At 52.7% G+C, this 17,443-nt stretch overlaps 1 protein-coding gene across 6 annotated transcripts in view; it reads left to right on the forward strand.

The window, feature by feature from the left end:
* Window positions 1-17,443, forward strand: part of ATP6V1C2 (ATPase H+ transporting V1 subunit C2) — a 59,766-nt gene that overhangs the window by 42,024 nt on the left and 299 nt on the right. For 3 of the 6 annotated variants that reach the window (XM_068980182.1, XM_068980176.1, XM_068980198.1), the window contains 6 exons: window positions 3,077-3,168; window positions 5,609-5,707; window positions 6,286-6,354; window positions 8,518-8,610; window positions 8,727-8,820; window positions 11,317-12,167. In XM_068980182.1, the coding sequence (XP_068836283.1) occupies window positions 3,077-3,168; window positions 5,609-5,707; window positions 6,286-6,354; window positions 8,518-8,610; window positions 8,727-8,820; window positions 11,317-11,898 (1,029 nt within the window). In that variant the 3' untranslated portion in view covers window positions 11,899-12,167. Of the gene's footprint in view, window positions 1-3,076; window positions 3,169-5,608; window positions 5,708-6,285; window positions 6,355-8,517; window positions 8,611-8,726; window positions 8,821-11,316; window positions 12,168-12,289; window positions 12,388-17,100; window positions 17,234-17,443 lie in introns of those variants that run through there. The other 3 variants (XM_068980194.1, XM_068980190.1, XM_068980204.1) reach the window with 2 other exon arrangements.

Genomic DNA, 17,443 nt, shown 5'->3' on the forward strand with positions numbered 1-17,443 from the left:
TAGGCACCTGGGGAACTGGGTCTTGGCCACAGTGGTCTCATTTCCCTGCCCATCAAGGAGGGGAACTCGGATGTGTTCCTCAAACTTCCAGAACAAGGGATATCTCCCTATGGTCAGACTGGTGACCTCTCTCCAAACTGAAAAGAGCCTTCTTCCCTGTGCAGAGCATGAAGGGGCTACCTGGGGCACAGCTGAGCCTGGAGACCTGGGCACTGGTCGGGGCTTGGCCACAGTGGGTTCTTAGAGGGGCCAGGACGAGGGTCAGACAGAATTGATCTCCAACAGAGCCTGAGGGACACAAGCCTCTTACCCTTCTCCATCAGAGGGCGGAAAGAATGAAAACCACAATCACAGAAAACTAACCAAACTGATCATGTAGATCACAGCTGTGTCTAACTCAATGAAACTATGAGCCATGCCGTGTAGGGCCACCCAAGACGGATGGGTTATGGTGGAGGATTCTGACAAAATGTGGTCTACTGGAGAAGGGAATGGCAAACCACTTCGGTATTCTTGGCTGGAGAACCCCATGAATAGTATGAAAAAGCAAAAAGGTAGGACACTGAAAGATGAACTCCCCAGGTCAGTAGGTGCCCAGTAGCTACTGGAGATCAATAGAGAAATGCAAAAAGACAACATGGTTGTCTGAGGAGGCCTTACAAATAGCTGAGAAAAGAAGAGAAGCTAAAGGCAAAGGAGAAAAGGAAAGATCTGAATTCAGAGGTCCAAAGAATAGCAAGGAGAGATAAGAAAGCCTTCCTAAGTGATCAATGCAAAGAAATAGAGGAAAACAATAGGATGGGAAAGACTAGAGATCTCTTCAAGAAAATTAGAGATACCAAGGGAACATTTCATACAAAGATGCGCACAATAAAGGACAGAAACGGTATGGACCTAACAGAAGCAGAAGATATTAAGAAGAGGTGGCAGGAATACTCAGAAGAACTGTACAAAAAAGATCTTCATGACCCAGATAACCATGAAGTTGTGATCACTCACCCAGAGCCAGACATCCTGGAATGTGAAGTCAAGTGGGCCTTAGGAAGTATCATTATGAGCAAAGCTAGTGGAGGTGTTAGAATTCCAGCTGAGCTATTTCAAATCCTAAAAGATAATGCTGTGAAAGTGCTGTACTCAATATGCCAGCAAATTTGGAAAACTCAGCAGTGGCCACAGGACAGGAAAAGGTCAGTTTTCATTCCAATCCCTAAGAAAGGCAATGCCAAAGAATGCTCAAACTACCACACAATTGCACTCATCTCACACGCTGGCTAAGTAAAGCTCAAAATTCTCCAAGCTAGGCTTCAACAGTCTGTGAACTGAGAACCTTCAGATGTTCAAGCTGGATTTAGAAAAGGCAAAGGAACCAGAGATCAAATTGCCAATATCCGTTGGATCATCAAAAAAGCAAGAGAGTTCCAGAAAAACATATACCTCTGCTTCATTAACTACATCAAAGCCTATGACTCTGTGGATCACAACAAACTGTGGAAACTTCTGAAAGAGATTGGAATACCAGACCACCTTACCTGCCTCCTGAGAAACCTGACAAGAAGCAACAGTTGGTACTGGACGTGAAACAATGGACTGGTTCCATATTGGGAAAGGAGTACATCAAGGCTGTATGTTGTCACCCTGCTTATTTAACTTATATGCAGTGTGTGTGTGTATTAGTCACTCAGTTATGTCCGACTCTGTGTGACCCCATGGACCCCAGAGGCCCACCAGGCTCCTCTGTCCGTGGGATTCTCCAGGCAAGAATACTGAAGTGGGTTGCTGTTTCCTTTTCCATTGTGTTTGAAAAGGGAAGGAATAAAAATATATGCTAGATGTACTGCTGGATGTTTGTATATGATGTACTCCTTTCCCAAATTGGGAGTACATCAAGGCTGTATATTGTCACCCTGCTTATTTAACTTATATGCAGAGTACGTCATGTGAAGCACAAGCTGGAATCAAGATTGTCGGGAGAGATGTCAATCACCTCAGATGTGCAGATGACACCACCCTTATGGCAGAAAGCAAAGAAGAAGTAAAGAATCCCTTGATGAAAGTGAAAGAGGAGAGTGAAAAAGCTAGCTTAAAACTCAACATTCAGAAAACTGAGATCATGGCATCCGGTCCCGTCACTTCGTGGCAAATAGATGGGGAAGTAATGGAAACAGTGACGGACTTTATTTTCTTGGGCTCCAAAATCACCGCAGATGGTGACTGCAGCCATGGAATTAAAAGACGCTTACTCCTTGGAAGAAAAGCTATGACCAACCTAGACAGCATAATAAAAAGCAGAGACATTACTTTTCCAACAAAGGTCTGTCTCATCAACGCTGTGGTTTTTCTAGTAGACGTGTATGGATGTGAGAGTTGGACTATAAAGAAAGCTGAGTGCTGAAGAATTGATGCTTTTGAACTATGGTGTTGGAGAAGACTCTTGAGAGTCCCTTGGACTGCAAGGAGATCCAAGCTGTCCATCCTAAAGGAAATCAGTCCTGAATATTCATTGGAAAGACTGATGCTGAAGCTGAAACTCCAATACTTTGGCTACGTGATGCAAAGAGCTGACTCATTTGAAAAGACTGTGATGCTGGGAAAGATTGAAGGCAGGAGGAGAAGGGGACGACAGAGGATGAGATGGTTGGATGGCATCACCAACCTGATGGACATGAGTTTGAGTAAGCTCCAGGAGTTGATGATGGACAGGGAAGCCTGGCTTGCTGCAATCCATGGGATCGCAGAGAGTCGGCCACAACTGAGCAACTGAACTGAGAGCCTGAGGGCGTGTGGAGTGGGGGCTGGGGCTTGTGAGAGTACGAGATGGGCTCAACATAAGGACAAGACTCCTTTCACTGAGTAATGCTAGAAAAGCCATTGATATCTCAAGCCTCCTGTCTGCAATGTGGGGCACTCTGTAGGGCTGGGATGTTGGCAGTCTGCGAGAGCAGAAGGGAGAAAAATGTAAGCCATTCCAGCAAATGGGCAGGGTGCAGTGTTTTTCCTTAACTGCACCAGGAGCAATTTGTGGCGATTTTGAGAAGTTCAACCAACTTTTTAAACTCTCTTTTGCTTTTCTAACTAGCAACTGGCACAGATCGAGACAGACCTAAAGTCCCGAACAGCTGCCTACAACACTCTGAAGACAAACCTAGAGAATCTGGAGAAGAAATCCATGTGAGTATTCGGGCTCTGAGCTCCTGGTGGCCTCAGGGCCTGGCTGAGTTGGGGTCCAGGCTGGGCTTATACACACGCGGTTGAGATCCTTGGCCGAGCCAAGGTCTGTCTCTGTCTGTGTCTGAGCAGGAAGGCCAGAGGCTCTCCCGCTGGGTGCTATGTGCTGGGTGGGGAGGTCAGCAGTCGCAGTGGTTGATCCTTTGAACATATACGCTGAGTGAAGGAGATGAGGGTGAAGTGGGTTGGGGTCTACCTCCCTCTTCTGTTAATTCTTTCAAGCAATGGGTTTTTTGTTTTTTTGTTTTGCCACAGCTTGTGTCTTGTGGGATCTTAGTTCCCTGACCAGGGACTAAACCCAGGCCACTGCAGCGAAAGTGCAGAGTCCTAAGCATTGGAACCACCAGGGAATTCCAGGCTCAATTATTATTAAGTACCTACTACACTCAGGCCTTATATGTGTGCCATCAGTGGCTCAGTTGTGTCCGACTCTTTGTGACCCCATGGACTGTAGCCTACCAGGCTCCTCTGTCCATGAGATTTCCCAGGCAAGAATATTGGAGGGACTTCCCTGGTGGTCCAGTGGTTAAGACTTCACCTTCCAATGCAAGGGGTGCAAGTTCAATCTCTGGCCAGGGAGCTAGGATCCCATATGCCTTGCGGCTGGAAAACCAAAACATAAAAACAGAAGCAATATTCTAACAAATTCAATAAAGACTTTAAAAATGGTCCACATCAAAAAAATATTAAAAAAAAAAAAAAGAATATTGGAGTGGGTTGCCATTTGGTATTCCAGGAGATCTTCCTGACCCAGGGATCAAACCTGTGTCTCTTGCATGCCCTGCATTGGCAGGCGGATTCTTTACCACTGGGAAAGCCCACTCAGGCCTAATATTAGGCCCTGAAGGTACAAAGCAGAATTAAGTATCATTTCTGCACTTGGAAAACTCACAATTATTCATTCAATAAACATTTACGAAAAGTATGCTTTGCACAAGGAGTACGGGTATAAACCAGACAGATAAGGTCTAATAGTACAAGGAGTCTGGGACAGGAAGGCATGTGCAGGGTGCCTTTGGAGAGGGTCCCTAAAGGCCTTTTCAGTGATGGCTGGTTGGCAGGGGGAGGAGAGAGGTGTAGGCTCTGGGGCGGGGTAGGCTACAGAGCCTCTGCAGGACGGCTCTTCAGCCTTGACTGAGGGCTTGAGAACTCTTTCTTTAGGAAGCATCTGCGCCTAGGTATTAGTTAACACCACAGCCTGTGCACTGAGGCAACATAGTGACAGAGTTTATTTTCTTGGGCTCCAAAATCACTGTGGATGCTGACTTTAGCCATGAAATTAAAAGACGCTTGCTCCTAGGAAGAAAAGCTATGACCAACCTAGACATCACATTAAAAAGGAGAGACATCACTTTGCCAACAAAGGTCCCTATAGTCAAAGCTATGGTTTTTCAAGTAATCATGTATGGATGTGAGAGATGGACCTAAAGAATGCTGAGCACCGAAGAACTGATGCTTTTGAATTGTGGTGCTGGAGAAGACTCTTAAGAGTCCCTTGGACTGCAAGGAGATCCATCCAGTCCATCCTAAAGGAGATCAGTCCTGAATACTCATTGGAAGGACTGAAGCTGAAGCTGCAGCTCTAATCCTTTGGCCACCTGATTCGAAGCGCTGGCTGATTGGAAGAGACTTTGTTGGAAAGATTGGAGGCAGGAGAAGGGGACAACAGAGGATGAGATGGTTGGATGACATCACCAACTTGATGGACATGAGTTTGAGCAAATTCCGAGAGATAGTGAAGGACAGGGAAGCCTGGAGTGATTCAGTTTGTGGGGTCACAAACAGTCGGACACGACTGAGCAACTGAACAACCATGCACTGATACAGAGCATCTCAGGAACTATAGCTTTGGCCCAATTGCTGGTACAACACCCTTGGTCCCTGTTCTAGAAAATACCATGACCTCAATGAGACTAGGCTCCACTGGACACACATGCAAAGCTATTTCAGGTGAATGTCTCCTGGCTGCTGGACCGACAAGGCGTGTAATGTGAAACGGAGCCCTCATCAGGGCTGTGTTTGCCCAGCACAGCCCAGGTGGCATCTTGAGCCAGCCACTGTGTTGCCACTTGTGTAACTTAAGCTGCCTGCCCCCAGCAATCCCCTCCCAACAGCCAGTGGCTTTGTGCCAGGGCAGCGCCGGCAGCCAAAGTGTTGAATTCAGCTCGGGTGACTGGTGATGGCACCTGGGGTCCTGCCAGTTACTGTAGTTCTGGTCACCCAGACACAGAGCCGGGGGACACTTGGCCCAGGGTCCCCGCCCCTCCCTGGCGAATGTCCCAAGCCTTCCTGTCCCCCGCTGCCCTGGGTGTTATGGGTGTGCCCAGGGGTGGCTCCACGTGCCTTTCTGCTGACCCCACCTCTTTGTCCCCCGTGAATCCAGGGGAAACCTCTTCACTCGGACCCTGAGCGACATTGTGAGCAAGGAAGACTTTGTGCTGGATTCCGAGTACCTGATCACACTGCTGGTCATTGTCCCCAAGTAAGCGGGCCAGGGTGAGGGGCGGGTGGTGGGGGTTTGGGGCTGGGTTGGCGATCACAGAGGAAATTGTCCTGCTCAGTGGAGAGGAAGGGAGAGCCCACTATGGCCAGATGCCGGGGACCTAAATGGCAGCTGTGGAGTTGGTTTCAGGAGCAGCTGAAAGAGCTTGTGCTGGTCATAGTGACAGGAGCGGCCATTTCTCAGACATCCATCCACTGTTGTCAGATGCCGTACGCAGGAGGCATCTCACACAAGTCTGGGGGCTGTTATTGTTTCCTTGTCCTAAAACCAGAGAGCTCTGCTGGCCTGCCCAAGGTCACACAGGCCTGGGATTAGCGCTCCCAGCTGGAGTCTCCACTGAGTCCTTCCCATGGGCCCCTCCCTGCTGCCTGGGGCCTCCTAGGGAGGTGAGCATTCCAATGCCCATGGCAGGGGCTTGGGGGATGTTTGGGGCACTGTCTGGCCCCCAGCCCTGCTCCCCCCAATCCCTTAGGGAAAAGGGCACTCAATTGCCTAGACACGCAATTTCCTCACAACCTTTTCTTCAAAAATCATTAAACGATTCTGTACTCTTGCAGGCCAAGTTACGTACAATGGCAAAAAACCTATGAATCCCTCTCAGACATGGTGGTCCCACGGTCAACCAAGTAAGTGAGGCCTTAGGTCCTGGGTTTGGGGGGCCATGTATGGGCACTCTGAGACTCCCAGCCACCAAACATATCCCAGAGGTGCAAGGGCCCTCAGCCCTCCACACATGTTCGTTCACAGCCACACACTCAGCCACAGGCCAGACTCCCTCCATCTTTCAGAAGTCTGCTTCCTTGCTGTCTCCTCCAGGAAGCCCACCCTGACTACCTCTGGCCCTCAGCGCTTGCAAGGCCTGAGCAGCACTCTCTGCCGCATGCTCATCTTGGCCTGGATTCTTCCCCACCTGGGGGTCAAGCAAGGGCCTGGCTGTGATGACCGCAGAGCACGAGCAGGGAAGGAAGAGTCTTGGCGTGTGGCCTGCTGGGGTCAGAGCAGGAGCGGCCAGTGAGGGCTGGAGAAGTGACTTAGAAGGGATGGAGGAACATATTCAACCCATGAGTGCCACCCAGTGGGGAAAACCAAGGATTTAGCGCTGTAGGCAGGAGCAGGCATAGATCTCACTGTACAATGTGAAGGGGAGAGAAAATTGTAGAAGGGGACACACAGCACGAAGACATTTATTATTTAAGATCTCCAAATGGACAGAACCAGACGGTATATGACTTCAGAGATGCAGGTGCATGGATCACGGGGTACCGGAGGATGAGAAATGCTGAACTGCACAGTGATGACCTGGGGGTGGGCCGCAGGATGTGGTTGGGAGAGAACGTGGGTCTTCAATTGTATGAAAATCGTTCTGTGTCTTAAGCTTGATGGGGGAAGGGGGGATACATGGATGTTTGTCATCCTCTATACCTTTCCCTGTGTCTGAAATAGCTTGTCATTTGAAATGATTTGACAGTGAGTCTTGTGGCTCAGACGGTAAAGAATCCAATGGCAGTGCGGGAGACCCAGGTTCGATCCCTGCATTGGGAAGATCCCCTGGAGAAGGGAATGGCAACCCACTCCAGTATTGTTGCCTGGAGAATCCCATGGCCAGAGGAGCCTGGCGGGCTGCAGTTCTTGCAGTTGCAAAGAGTCGGATAAGACTGAACGATTAACACACACACACACACACACACACACACACACACACACTTGGGCGCACACAGAGTTCAGCATCGGGGCAGCCCTGTCCACTACCAGCCCAACCCAGAGGCCTCTGGCCTGGCACCTGCTGCAGGGTCACAGGCTCTCCCTGGGTCACAGGCTCGCAACCGATAGCAATCAGGAACTAAACTGAAGGGTGCAGGGACCAGGACAGTCACAGCCTGAGGTCGGAAGGGGAGGCTGGAGTGAGCCGGGGACAGCGTACCCGCAGGAGGTGGAGGAGGGGTGCAGGCTGGCAGAGGAGCTGCCCTCAAAGCTGGCCTGTTTGGCCGGAACATTCACTTTTCTCCAGGGCTGGCTGTCCACGGCCACATACCGGGAGAGCCTGCCACCGGAGGCAGCTTGGCTTCTCAGATTAGAACCCCCAGGCCCTTCATTGTCGCGGGTACCTGCGAGCCTCCTGAGATGACTGTCGACAGGTTCCTGGAGCCTGAGTCAGCCCCAGTGGGTGGCTTGGCGAAGCAGGAAAGGTGACCCGAGACCCTGCCCAGGCCCATGGTCAGGCCATGCAGTCAGCAGGATGCCAAGGCCCTCAGAACATGGGTCCCAGTGACTGCAGCACTCCTATGCCAGGGCGTGTCTAATCAGAACAGTGTGACCCTGGACATGAAATGCCCATTGTGGGATGGTTTTTACCAATGGGAACTCTGCCCTGCTTCATTGCACTGTGGCATTCGAGAGCTGGGTGCTTGCTATGCACGCCAGGTGATTGAGATCCGTGATCAGCTGGCTCCTGGCTAGTTCATGCCTGGACCACCAGCCCAGATCTGCGCGAGTCTCCAGCATTTTCCTCCAGGGCCTGTGTTCAGATCACCCGCGGGCCCCTGCAGCCCTAGCCTGGAGGGTGAGTGAAAGGACCCGGAGTTAGGCTGCTGACAACACACCGCCTGGACTTAGGACACAGGAAGCGTCGTCCTTTGTCCGGTGCCCTTGCTCCTTCCAGGGCCGCTGCACCTGGACCACCGGGCTCCCACTGGCGGCGACCCACCGCCCCCGGGGAGACGATGGACTCTTTCTGGCCCAGCTCAGGGGCCTGGCGGTGCAGCCAGTGAACGAGACCTTTTCTCCAATAGGTTGATCGCTGAGGACAAGGAAGGCGGCCTCTTCACCGTGACTCTGTTTCGAAAAGTGATCGATGATTTCAAAACCAAAGCCAAAGAGAATAAGTAAGGGCCGGCCTTGGTGGGTTTCCCCCGAGGTTGGTCCATCTGCCCTTGGAGGGGGTGATTTCTGCTCCGACTGGAAGCTTCTTAGCCTCAGCCACTCGTTTGCTTGTTTTAAGGTTCACGGTACGAGAATTTTACTATGATGAAAAAGAAATCAAAAGGGAAAGGGAAGAGATGACCCGATTGCTGTCGGATAAGAAGCAACAATATGTGAGTGTATGATAGCGGCCGGGAGGGTTCTCAGAAAGGTTCTGGGTGGCCCCCACCCCACCACAACCCCACCCTACCTCCCACCCCTGCACCACAGGCCTGGAGCAGAAGGGCCCCGCCCAGCCCCTACCCCCCAGTGCCCTTCATCCCCCTCCCCCTGGTGCACACCCCCAGGGACATGTCCTCCTGGGGCTGCTGGAGCAGGTCTGGGGGACAGTGACAAGCCTGGTAACCCGGAGGTGGCACTTGAGCCCTGCAGCAGATCTCACCGAGCCAGGCCCTGCCCTCCAGGAAGGGACTCCGGGATCCGTCCTGAGGATGAGAAAGTGAGGCTCTAAGAGGCGGGGGAGCACGGGCCCAGGGAGAGGACCTTGCCAGCCCCCAGAGGTTGGGCGAGGCTGTTGGCACTTCAGGCAGCAGCACTTGTGCCAAGAGCGGCCACCACCTTGCAGAGTGCAGCCAGCGGTCACCCGAAGCCCTGGCCTGCGTGACCTCCAGGAGGGACGTGACCAGTCACCAGCACCTGTATTTACCTCCCCCAGGCTTTTAGCAAAGAGTGGATGCTTCTCCCAGAAACTTCCGACCGCTGCCACTTCTCCTGTGTGAGGGCAGCTGAGCTCAAGGGGGGAGAAAAACAGGTTTTCATTGTTGACATGTGAGTGGTGCGGCTGTGACTCTGCAAAATGGGCACATTCAGGACACGGCCATCCCCAGCTTGGAATGAGCCTGAGCCCTATGGGATGTTTTCAGGTCCTTATTCCCTACTGGCCCCACCAGGGAGGGTTCTCAGAGAAGCTTCCAGTTCAGCCTCTAGTGTCGAGAGGAGGGAGGAGTGGGAGGTCCAGTGTGTAAACATGAGGCTATGTGTGTGTTTGGGTGATGTGCGAGTGCCTCCCATGGGCTGTGTGTTTGCCTAGGGCCTCCTCCGGCCTTGGGCTGGGCATTCTGCATGTCCCACCTGACCTCTTTGGTCAGTGACCTTTGCAGAGGGACTGCAGACACATGGCCTCCGAGTGAGAACCAGGCTCCGAGCCCCCCACAATGGGGTCCCCCGATCCCCACCTGATCGACTCATCCTTTGAGGCGGAAACAGAAACTGATGACATAGAAGTACCTGTGGGGAATTTCAGCCCCTCTCCCCTGGAGGCGGGCATAGCTACTTGCTCCAGTATTCTTGCCTGGAGAATCCCGTGGACGGAGGAGCCTGGTGGGCTACCGTACACAGGGTCACACAGAGTCGGACACGACTGGAGCGACTTAGCATACACGCCCCTCGAGGAGAAACGCACGAGCACACACAACAAGGGAACACACACTTCTTAGATCTATAATCTGTTGGGCTCTGGCCGAGGTGCCAGGGCTTGGCGCCCCTTCCTGAGGCTAAGGACTGAGCTGGAGCCCTAAGCCCCTTGTCTCAGACCACACTCACCAGCAGAAAGGATGATCACCAGCCGGAGCTGAGGTCCAAAGGGTGTCTTCCTTCACCCCAGCTCACCCAAAACCAAAATAACCCAAGGACGTTCAAGCCCACTCTTTAGCTGAGGCCTTTCCCCGCTTGCCTCAGTCCTGGCCCCAGCCCCCCACGGCGTCGCTGGAGGGGGCTCGATAGTGGCACCTTTCATGGGTGTCCGGGGCCTTTGGCACCCATCTCCAAGCTGGCACAGACCCCCCCTGGGGATCATAGTGATACACCTGAACCTGACGCCTGCACCTCCGTCTCAGGTTGCCCACTGGCGCTTTTTCACGTGGTGTAGACTTCTGCACCCCTGGCTGCCCTGGGGGGCCCTGCCCAGTCTCCCTGGAGGGGGAACCGGAGCCCCAAAGGAGACACACTGAAACATTTAGCTCCTTGTGAGGTTCTTGCGGTGCGCCCGCGAGCAGGGTCAGCTGGGGTCAGCCCTACCCCAGCTTAAGAATCTCTTCCCGCCTTTAGCCTTCTTTGAGGTGGGACCAGCGTCCTGCGTCCCTGTCGTTAACTTGTTAACCGGAGGGGCCGGGCTGGGTCCCGGGTTTCAGCCCCCTTTGAGAGTACAGGCTGGGATTTTCCTGGGCGTTGCCTCTGTTTGCACAGAAAGATGTTAAAGGGTGCTTGACCCATTTCCTGCCTGCAACATGCCAAAGTGCACTCCGATGGCCAAGGAGGCGATTGTGGGCTGGCCTTGGGGGAGACACCCTGACGGAGCCCACACAGCCCGGCAGGAGGAGCTGGTCGGTGCCAGTGTGGGAAAGCTCCTGGCCGGGCCGAGGGAGGAGCTGTGGACTCTGCCCCTGGAATACGGAATCCCGGGTCTTTAATGACCTCTGCCACCCCCACCATCCCACCCCCAGGGGGCCAAGGGCATCATCACGCCCTCCAGTCCAACCAGCACGCAAGCCCCCGGGGGGTGGGCTGGCATTCTTGAGTTGCCAAGCACGTGCTTTTCAAGCCGTGAGAATGATTTCTGTTTTGTGATGCCGGTTTGCTGAAAGATTAATAAATCATTTCTGTGCCCTTAGCAAACTTCCTGTGTTGCTCTTAAAAAGGGATCATCCACCTTCCCGGACCACAAGGTTAAGGTAACCCCGCTAGGGAACCCCGATAGGCCTGCTGCGGGGCAGAGCGACAGAGAGAGAGAGAGTGAGGGCGAGGGTGAGGTAAGCAACCCCCCCGGGAGCCCTGGGGTTCCCTGGCTCGCACGTCCTCGCCCGCCCGCGCAGGCACCTTTGGGAGAAAACAAATCTTCGCCTTTCCTGTTACCTACTGTGGCTTTTGAGGTCTTAAATTCAAGGACCCCCAGAATCATGCTTCCTCCTGACCTGCAGGGCCTCTTGGGAGCTGCCCTCCCCTCCCCCAGCAGTGATGGGTGCTTGCTGGCCAGGCTGCCTTGGTTCTGGCTGGAGGTGGCTAGAGCTGGTGATGGGGCACAGACTGGCTGGGGGCGGGGGGGTGGTGATGGTCGGGCATCTCAGCTGTCTTCCCTGGGTGCTCCAGCTGGACCCACCCCTGACCTCTGCGGGCATCCGCGGAGGACAGCCTCACCAGCAGTAGTGATAGCTGCTGTGGCTGAGGGGCTGTGGCCACGTGAAGTGGGGCCGTGAGGAGACCCCTGGAAGCGGTGGCTGGTGGATGATGCCAAGACCTGGCAGAAGGGGGACTCCTTGGCAGCGCAGTGTCAGATGGAGAAGTCTGCTAGCTGCCTGCAGAGAGCCCTGGGTCAGGGGCTACCCAGCCCCCTGAAGCTTGGTCGGCGGTGGCCCCATGCGTGTGCTGGGTGGGCTGGCCCACCGAGCCACCCTGGCACCAGGCAGCCCCTGGAGAACACGCACCCAGGCCTGGCCCTGGGCCTTGTCTGACCGACCTGCTGCTTCTGTGGGCCACTGGGCATTTCTTCTCGGCTTGGGGCTCGTTCTGTCAAAACCCATGTCCCTCTGTTGGCCGGGCATCAAGTGGAATGGCCGGGAGGGGTCACCGCTCTCCTGTCCTCTGCAGGGCCCGCTGCTGCGATGGCTCAAGGTCAACTTCAGCGAAGCCTTTATTGCCTGGATCCACATCAAGGCGCTGAGAGTGTTTGTGGAATCTGTGCTCAGGTGCGTAGACGTGATGCTCTGGGGCCACCTGGCCTCTGCCACCCTCCTTCCAACTGGGACTCCCCCCCCCACCCGCCAGCCTCTGGGACATACCCTGGCCCTCCTACCCTTTTCTGCAATTCTTGGCTCTTGGCAACAGGCGTAGGGATTCCTGACTCCAACAAACCTTCCCTCAGTCCTGAGGCCCCTGCTGTCCGGTGCTGTGTGTCTCCTGCCAGGCTGGCGTCTTGCTCCCCCCACCCACTTTGTGCAGCCCTCCAAGGTCCAGTGGCTCCTGCAAAAAACACCAGCACTGTCTCCGTCCTTAAGTTTTGAGGCCTAGCCCTCAAGGCAGCACAAAATATAAAACCCAAACGAACCAACAGCAACAAAACTTACTTTACCTCTTTTTAAACAAATGCAAAATAGGTACACTATTTTGTGGAAAACTTGGCAACTACAGGTAAGCACAAAGAATGAAGAAAAATCACCTGTAACTTTAACACCAAGAGGAAACACTGCTAACTCGCTGGTGTTCCTAGCATCCTTCAGGCTTTTTGAGTTTGTTTTTTTAAATTTGCAGATACGCATGATTTTTATAAAATGTTTACAAAAATGGAGTCAAGCAGGAAATTTTTACTGAAGCCCGTTTGAACATCTCCTGTGCCCTGAACTATTGAGGGGGGTGGGTCTTGGCAGCACTGCATGTAGCTGACTGCACCCCCATTCCCAAAGCTTGACCTGCTCAGGCCTGCAGGTCCAGTCGCCCCTTGGCCCCTCTGGGTGGTCTTGCTGGGCTCCTTCCCTGTGTACCCCAAAGGTGTCCTCAGGACCCCATCCTGCACCTGCCTGGTGGAGTGCCCTGCTCTCTTTTCCTTGCCCAGGCTTCCTTGGTGCCCCCTGCTATTCATTTCCCCAGAGCCTTCCCTGGACTTCTGGCTCTTCTTCCCTCCCAGTCCTTTCCTCCTGATCCTCGTATCTGCCAATGGCCTCAGGTTCCTCCCCAAACTTAAGGGCCCCCTTGGACGGCTCCCTCCCCTCGTCCTTACATCCTTCCCCCTCCCTCCACATCACGGCACCCCTGACAAGCCTCCATCCTGTCTTGACCCTTGCTCGCTCTCTCTCTGTCTCTCTCTTTCACCATCTCCTTCCCAGCTGTTGCCAAAGGCTCTTCCTTGGTCCCCTGCCTCCAGCTCATCCTTCATGTGGCTGCCAACGTGGTTTTGTCCAAACACAAGCTGGGTCTGACATGGCTCCTCGTCCTCTCTCAGACATCTCAGACCTCTGCCATGCCAAGCATTGTGAAAACGGGCTGAAGGGCAGACTCAAGATAACCCAGAGTGTTCCAGATATCAACAGGCCCCAGTCTGTCCCTGCTCACCTTGAAAATCATTGGTCCTCAGGCTCAGTACGGCAAAGCCTGCCATCCTTACAGGAGGCCCATTTTGCTCAAGAGCAAGGTCCAGATGCTCCACAGAGGTCCCAAATATCATGTTTAAGCTCAATAAAACAGAGTATATGCAAAAACAGTTCTATTCAAAACTATCAATGTATGACATTTTTAAAACCTATACTTTGATTTCTCCTGAATAGTTGTTAATACATCACTACTGTTAAAAAAAAAAAATTCAAGTTCAGAAATAGGTACTATGGAAAGTAAGTTCCTGTCAGTTCCACCACCCATGGATTATCCCAGTTAATGGTTTTAAGACTCTCTTTCCCAAGTTGGGTCATTTATACTTGATGTTCTGCAATTTTTTTTTTTTCATCTACTAATAGTTTCATGACTATGCATAGAGATACTCGATCTTTTTTCATGACTTTTTCACATTCCATCGTATGGAGCGCACATAAGCCAAGAAAACAGGTGTTAAAGCAACTGGAGTTCACTTGTTATCTTGTTCCTCCGACCCCTCGGCCTTTGCCCTCAATTGGCCCTTGCTGCTTTGTCTTTCCTCAACGTTGGTTCTGTCCTTTTCCCCTACTCTAGGAGCTCGAGGGGAGGGCCGGGGTGACTTGCCTCTCTGCCTGTCACCCAGCCCGGAGTCGGATAGAGAGGAGGTGCTCTATGTTGGTGGGCTGAATCACGTCAAAGAGAAGTGGACCAGCCCTCAGTGGAGGAAGTGCTGGTTCATTGTCAGGCGCTTAAATCACCCAAGATGAAAATGGAAATGGGCCCTGGCTAAGTGGTGGGACCATGATGAGACTGGAGAAGCCAGCAAGGTAGCTGGGTAATTAATTAGTCTGGATCTTGGGAGAGGACTTGGTGGAGGATGGATGTTAGGGAATCACCAGTGACAGTTGATGTGTTTGGATGAGCTCACCTACGGAGGGTCATTTAGAGGGTACACCAAAGGGGAGCCCAGCCTCTAAGGCATCGGGGCAGAGAAGCCCATGGGGATGTCAGAGGCTGGAGGAGGGAAGAGATGGGTGAGTCAGGAAGCAGACAGTTGAGGCTTGACGTGTTTCTGGAATGAGACCACTGGGCGTGAGCAACTAGTGACTGAAGGATGCTCTGGTGACATAGGACCCTGGATGCTCTCATAGGTGGGATGAGAGCTGGGGGAATTTTTAAAAAGGGCACGATGGTGGCATGTGAGCAGGCAGGGGTGGTGACTGCAACCTTCTTAGTACAGAGGGCACAGGTGGAGGGGGAGGGTCCCCACTAGAGGGCCTCGAGGGGACGGAGGCTCCTGTACTGAGTGGTCCAGAAGTGGGGAGCCTGGGGGCGGCTGGAGGAGAAAGGAGTGGGAGAGCTGACCCCCTGTTCCTGGAAGGCCTGCTCTGAGCGGGATGGAGTAGGTGTCCGAACTGACCAGGAGGGACAACTAGCAGGGAGAAGACTGGAAGGGTCTGGGAAGAATGTGGAAGCCCTGAAACCAAAAGGGGGATGGGATGAGGAAGGGGTCCAGAGCATGGAGGCCGGGCGAGGGGCAAGGAGCATTTCTGTGCCCCGTGTCTAGCTAGAGGTGTCTGTTACTCATCAGACACAGGGGTAGCACAGTGAACAAGGAGCTCACGGGCTGCTCAGGGGAGCAGAGCTCAGCAGATGGCCTCTTAGTTCAGGGGAAGGGTAAACAGCCTCCCAGAGCAACCTGGCGATGAACATGGTGGGGTGCCCGGTCAGAGGGTGGCAGAGTGATGGTCTGGCTACTGAGACTGTGAGCTGGAATGCTGCCTCCAGACACACGTGTGCCCTGGGCTCTGCATCAGTGACTGTCGCCCTTTGAGAAGTCTAAAGGCTGGTGCTTGGACTTCCCTGCAGGGTGGGCAGGGTCAGCTGTGCTGGTGAGGTCGTGGGTGTGCGGTGGGGTCTCCATCCAGGGCACTGGGAGTGGGGTGGGACGTTCAGGAGGGAAGGCAGGGTGAGAGCCATTGCTCATTCAAGCGACAGGGGCTCTCCAGGAAGCACTGTGACCTTCTGCTCATTGTCCTCTGGGTAGCCAGAGCTTTGATGACAAGAGACGAGAGCAAAGAAGGAATGAGGGTGTCTGCTGGGCCATCCTCTCACCCACCATCGAGCCCAGGGGCTCCTGCTAGTCCGCGGCAGCATCTGAGGCCCCTGTGGCCCTCCTCCTCTTGGCTCTGGTGGGGCCCCGCTCGCTCAGTGTCTTAAGGCCATGGGACCAGGTAGGTCTTCTGCTTGGTTACAGTGAGGCAATTACAAATGGCCCTTTCATTTTACTTTTCTATAGACCCACTAGGAGACCTCAGGACTTAAGTGAATGCTTTGCACCATTAACAGCCAGAAATGAGGACCGGGAAAGTCAGGGGCTAATTTATGGGCCTTGATTGTGAAATAAAAACGAATACTAACAGGTCAGGCAGTAAAAGGGCACCTCAAGGCCAGCTTTCACATGCCTGACTCGGGCATGAAGCATGGGTAAGTATTGAATATCCAAGCATTTGCTCACTGGTAGTATATATATATTTAAAACACTGACCCATTACAAAATGCACACTTAATATAGTACTCGGTGTAAGCATTTTATTTTTGGTTGTACTGGTCTTCATTGCTGTAATGGTGGAGAGCAGGGGCTACTCTCTAGTTGCCGAGCATGGGATCTAGACCCACAGGCTTCAGTAGTTATGATGCACAGCCCCTTGGGTGCTCTGTGGCATGTGGGATGTTCCTTGACCAGGGATGGAATCCGTGTACCCTGCATTGACAGGCGGATTCTTATCCACTGGACCACCAGGGAAGTCCCAGTGTAAATACTTTGTTGAGATAACACAATAGGAAAAGCTGCCAGCAAGTGGTTTTTACATGTACTCCGGCATCCAAAGTCCATTTAAAATCCTTTCTGTCCACCCAAAACTCAGCAAAAGGAATGAACAGTCTTGATAAACCAGATCTGTGTGTGCTGGTCTTTCAGTGGAGAAAAGTAAAGCCACTAAGCTGAATTTTAGACATAGGCTTTGGAGTCAAAATATTTTTCGGATGGCCTCCTTTCGACTTGAGCTCTTACCACCTGACAATCACACATACCAAAGGGACCCCTTGCCTCTAAGTCAAAGACTGTCACCATCAGAAGCTGTTGAGCATGTTCTAGAGATTTTTCTGTGCAGAAAAATCTAAAAATTAGCCTCACTCCTGACCCTTGACATTCTGCTCAACGGAGTTTTCTTCTCCTAAGCTGTGTTGGCTGATTTCTCACTCTTACTAAATTTACTGTTAGGTTCATTTTACCCATATTGGCAGTAACTCCGTTACACGCTGGTCTGCCTCAACAGGTATGGACTGCCAGTGAACTTCCAGGCGGTTCTCCTGAGGCCTCATAAGAAGTCATGCACCAAACGTTTAAGAGAGGTTCTGAACTCCGTCTTTAGGCATCTGGATGAAGTTGCAGCTGCAAGTATATTGGATGTAGGTATATCACCCAGAGGGAGCAGCCTTTTACAGTAAGGTCAGCCTCTCCACATGGAGCTATTCCCCCAACACGGTACCTGCCAGACTATTAGAAAAATCGACACTTCACAAATGTGAAAGGTTAACAAGAGATTGTGTGCATGAGTTGGGGTGGACTGTGGCAGGCAGAAACATAAGACGAGACGAGCTTATGCATTAACGTGACAT

Source organism: Capricornis sumatraensis, chromosome 1 (assembly GCF_032405125.1).
Source record: "Capricornis sumatraensis isolate serow.1 chromosome 1, serow.2, whole genome shotgun sequence".
NCBI classification, from domain to species: domain Eukaryota; kingdom Metazoa; phylum Chordata; class Mammalia; order Artiodactyla; family Bovidae; genus Capricornis; species Capricornis sumatraensis.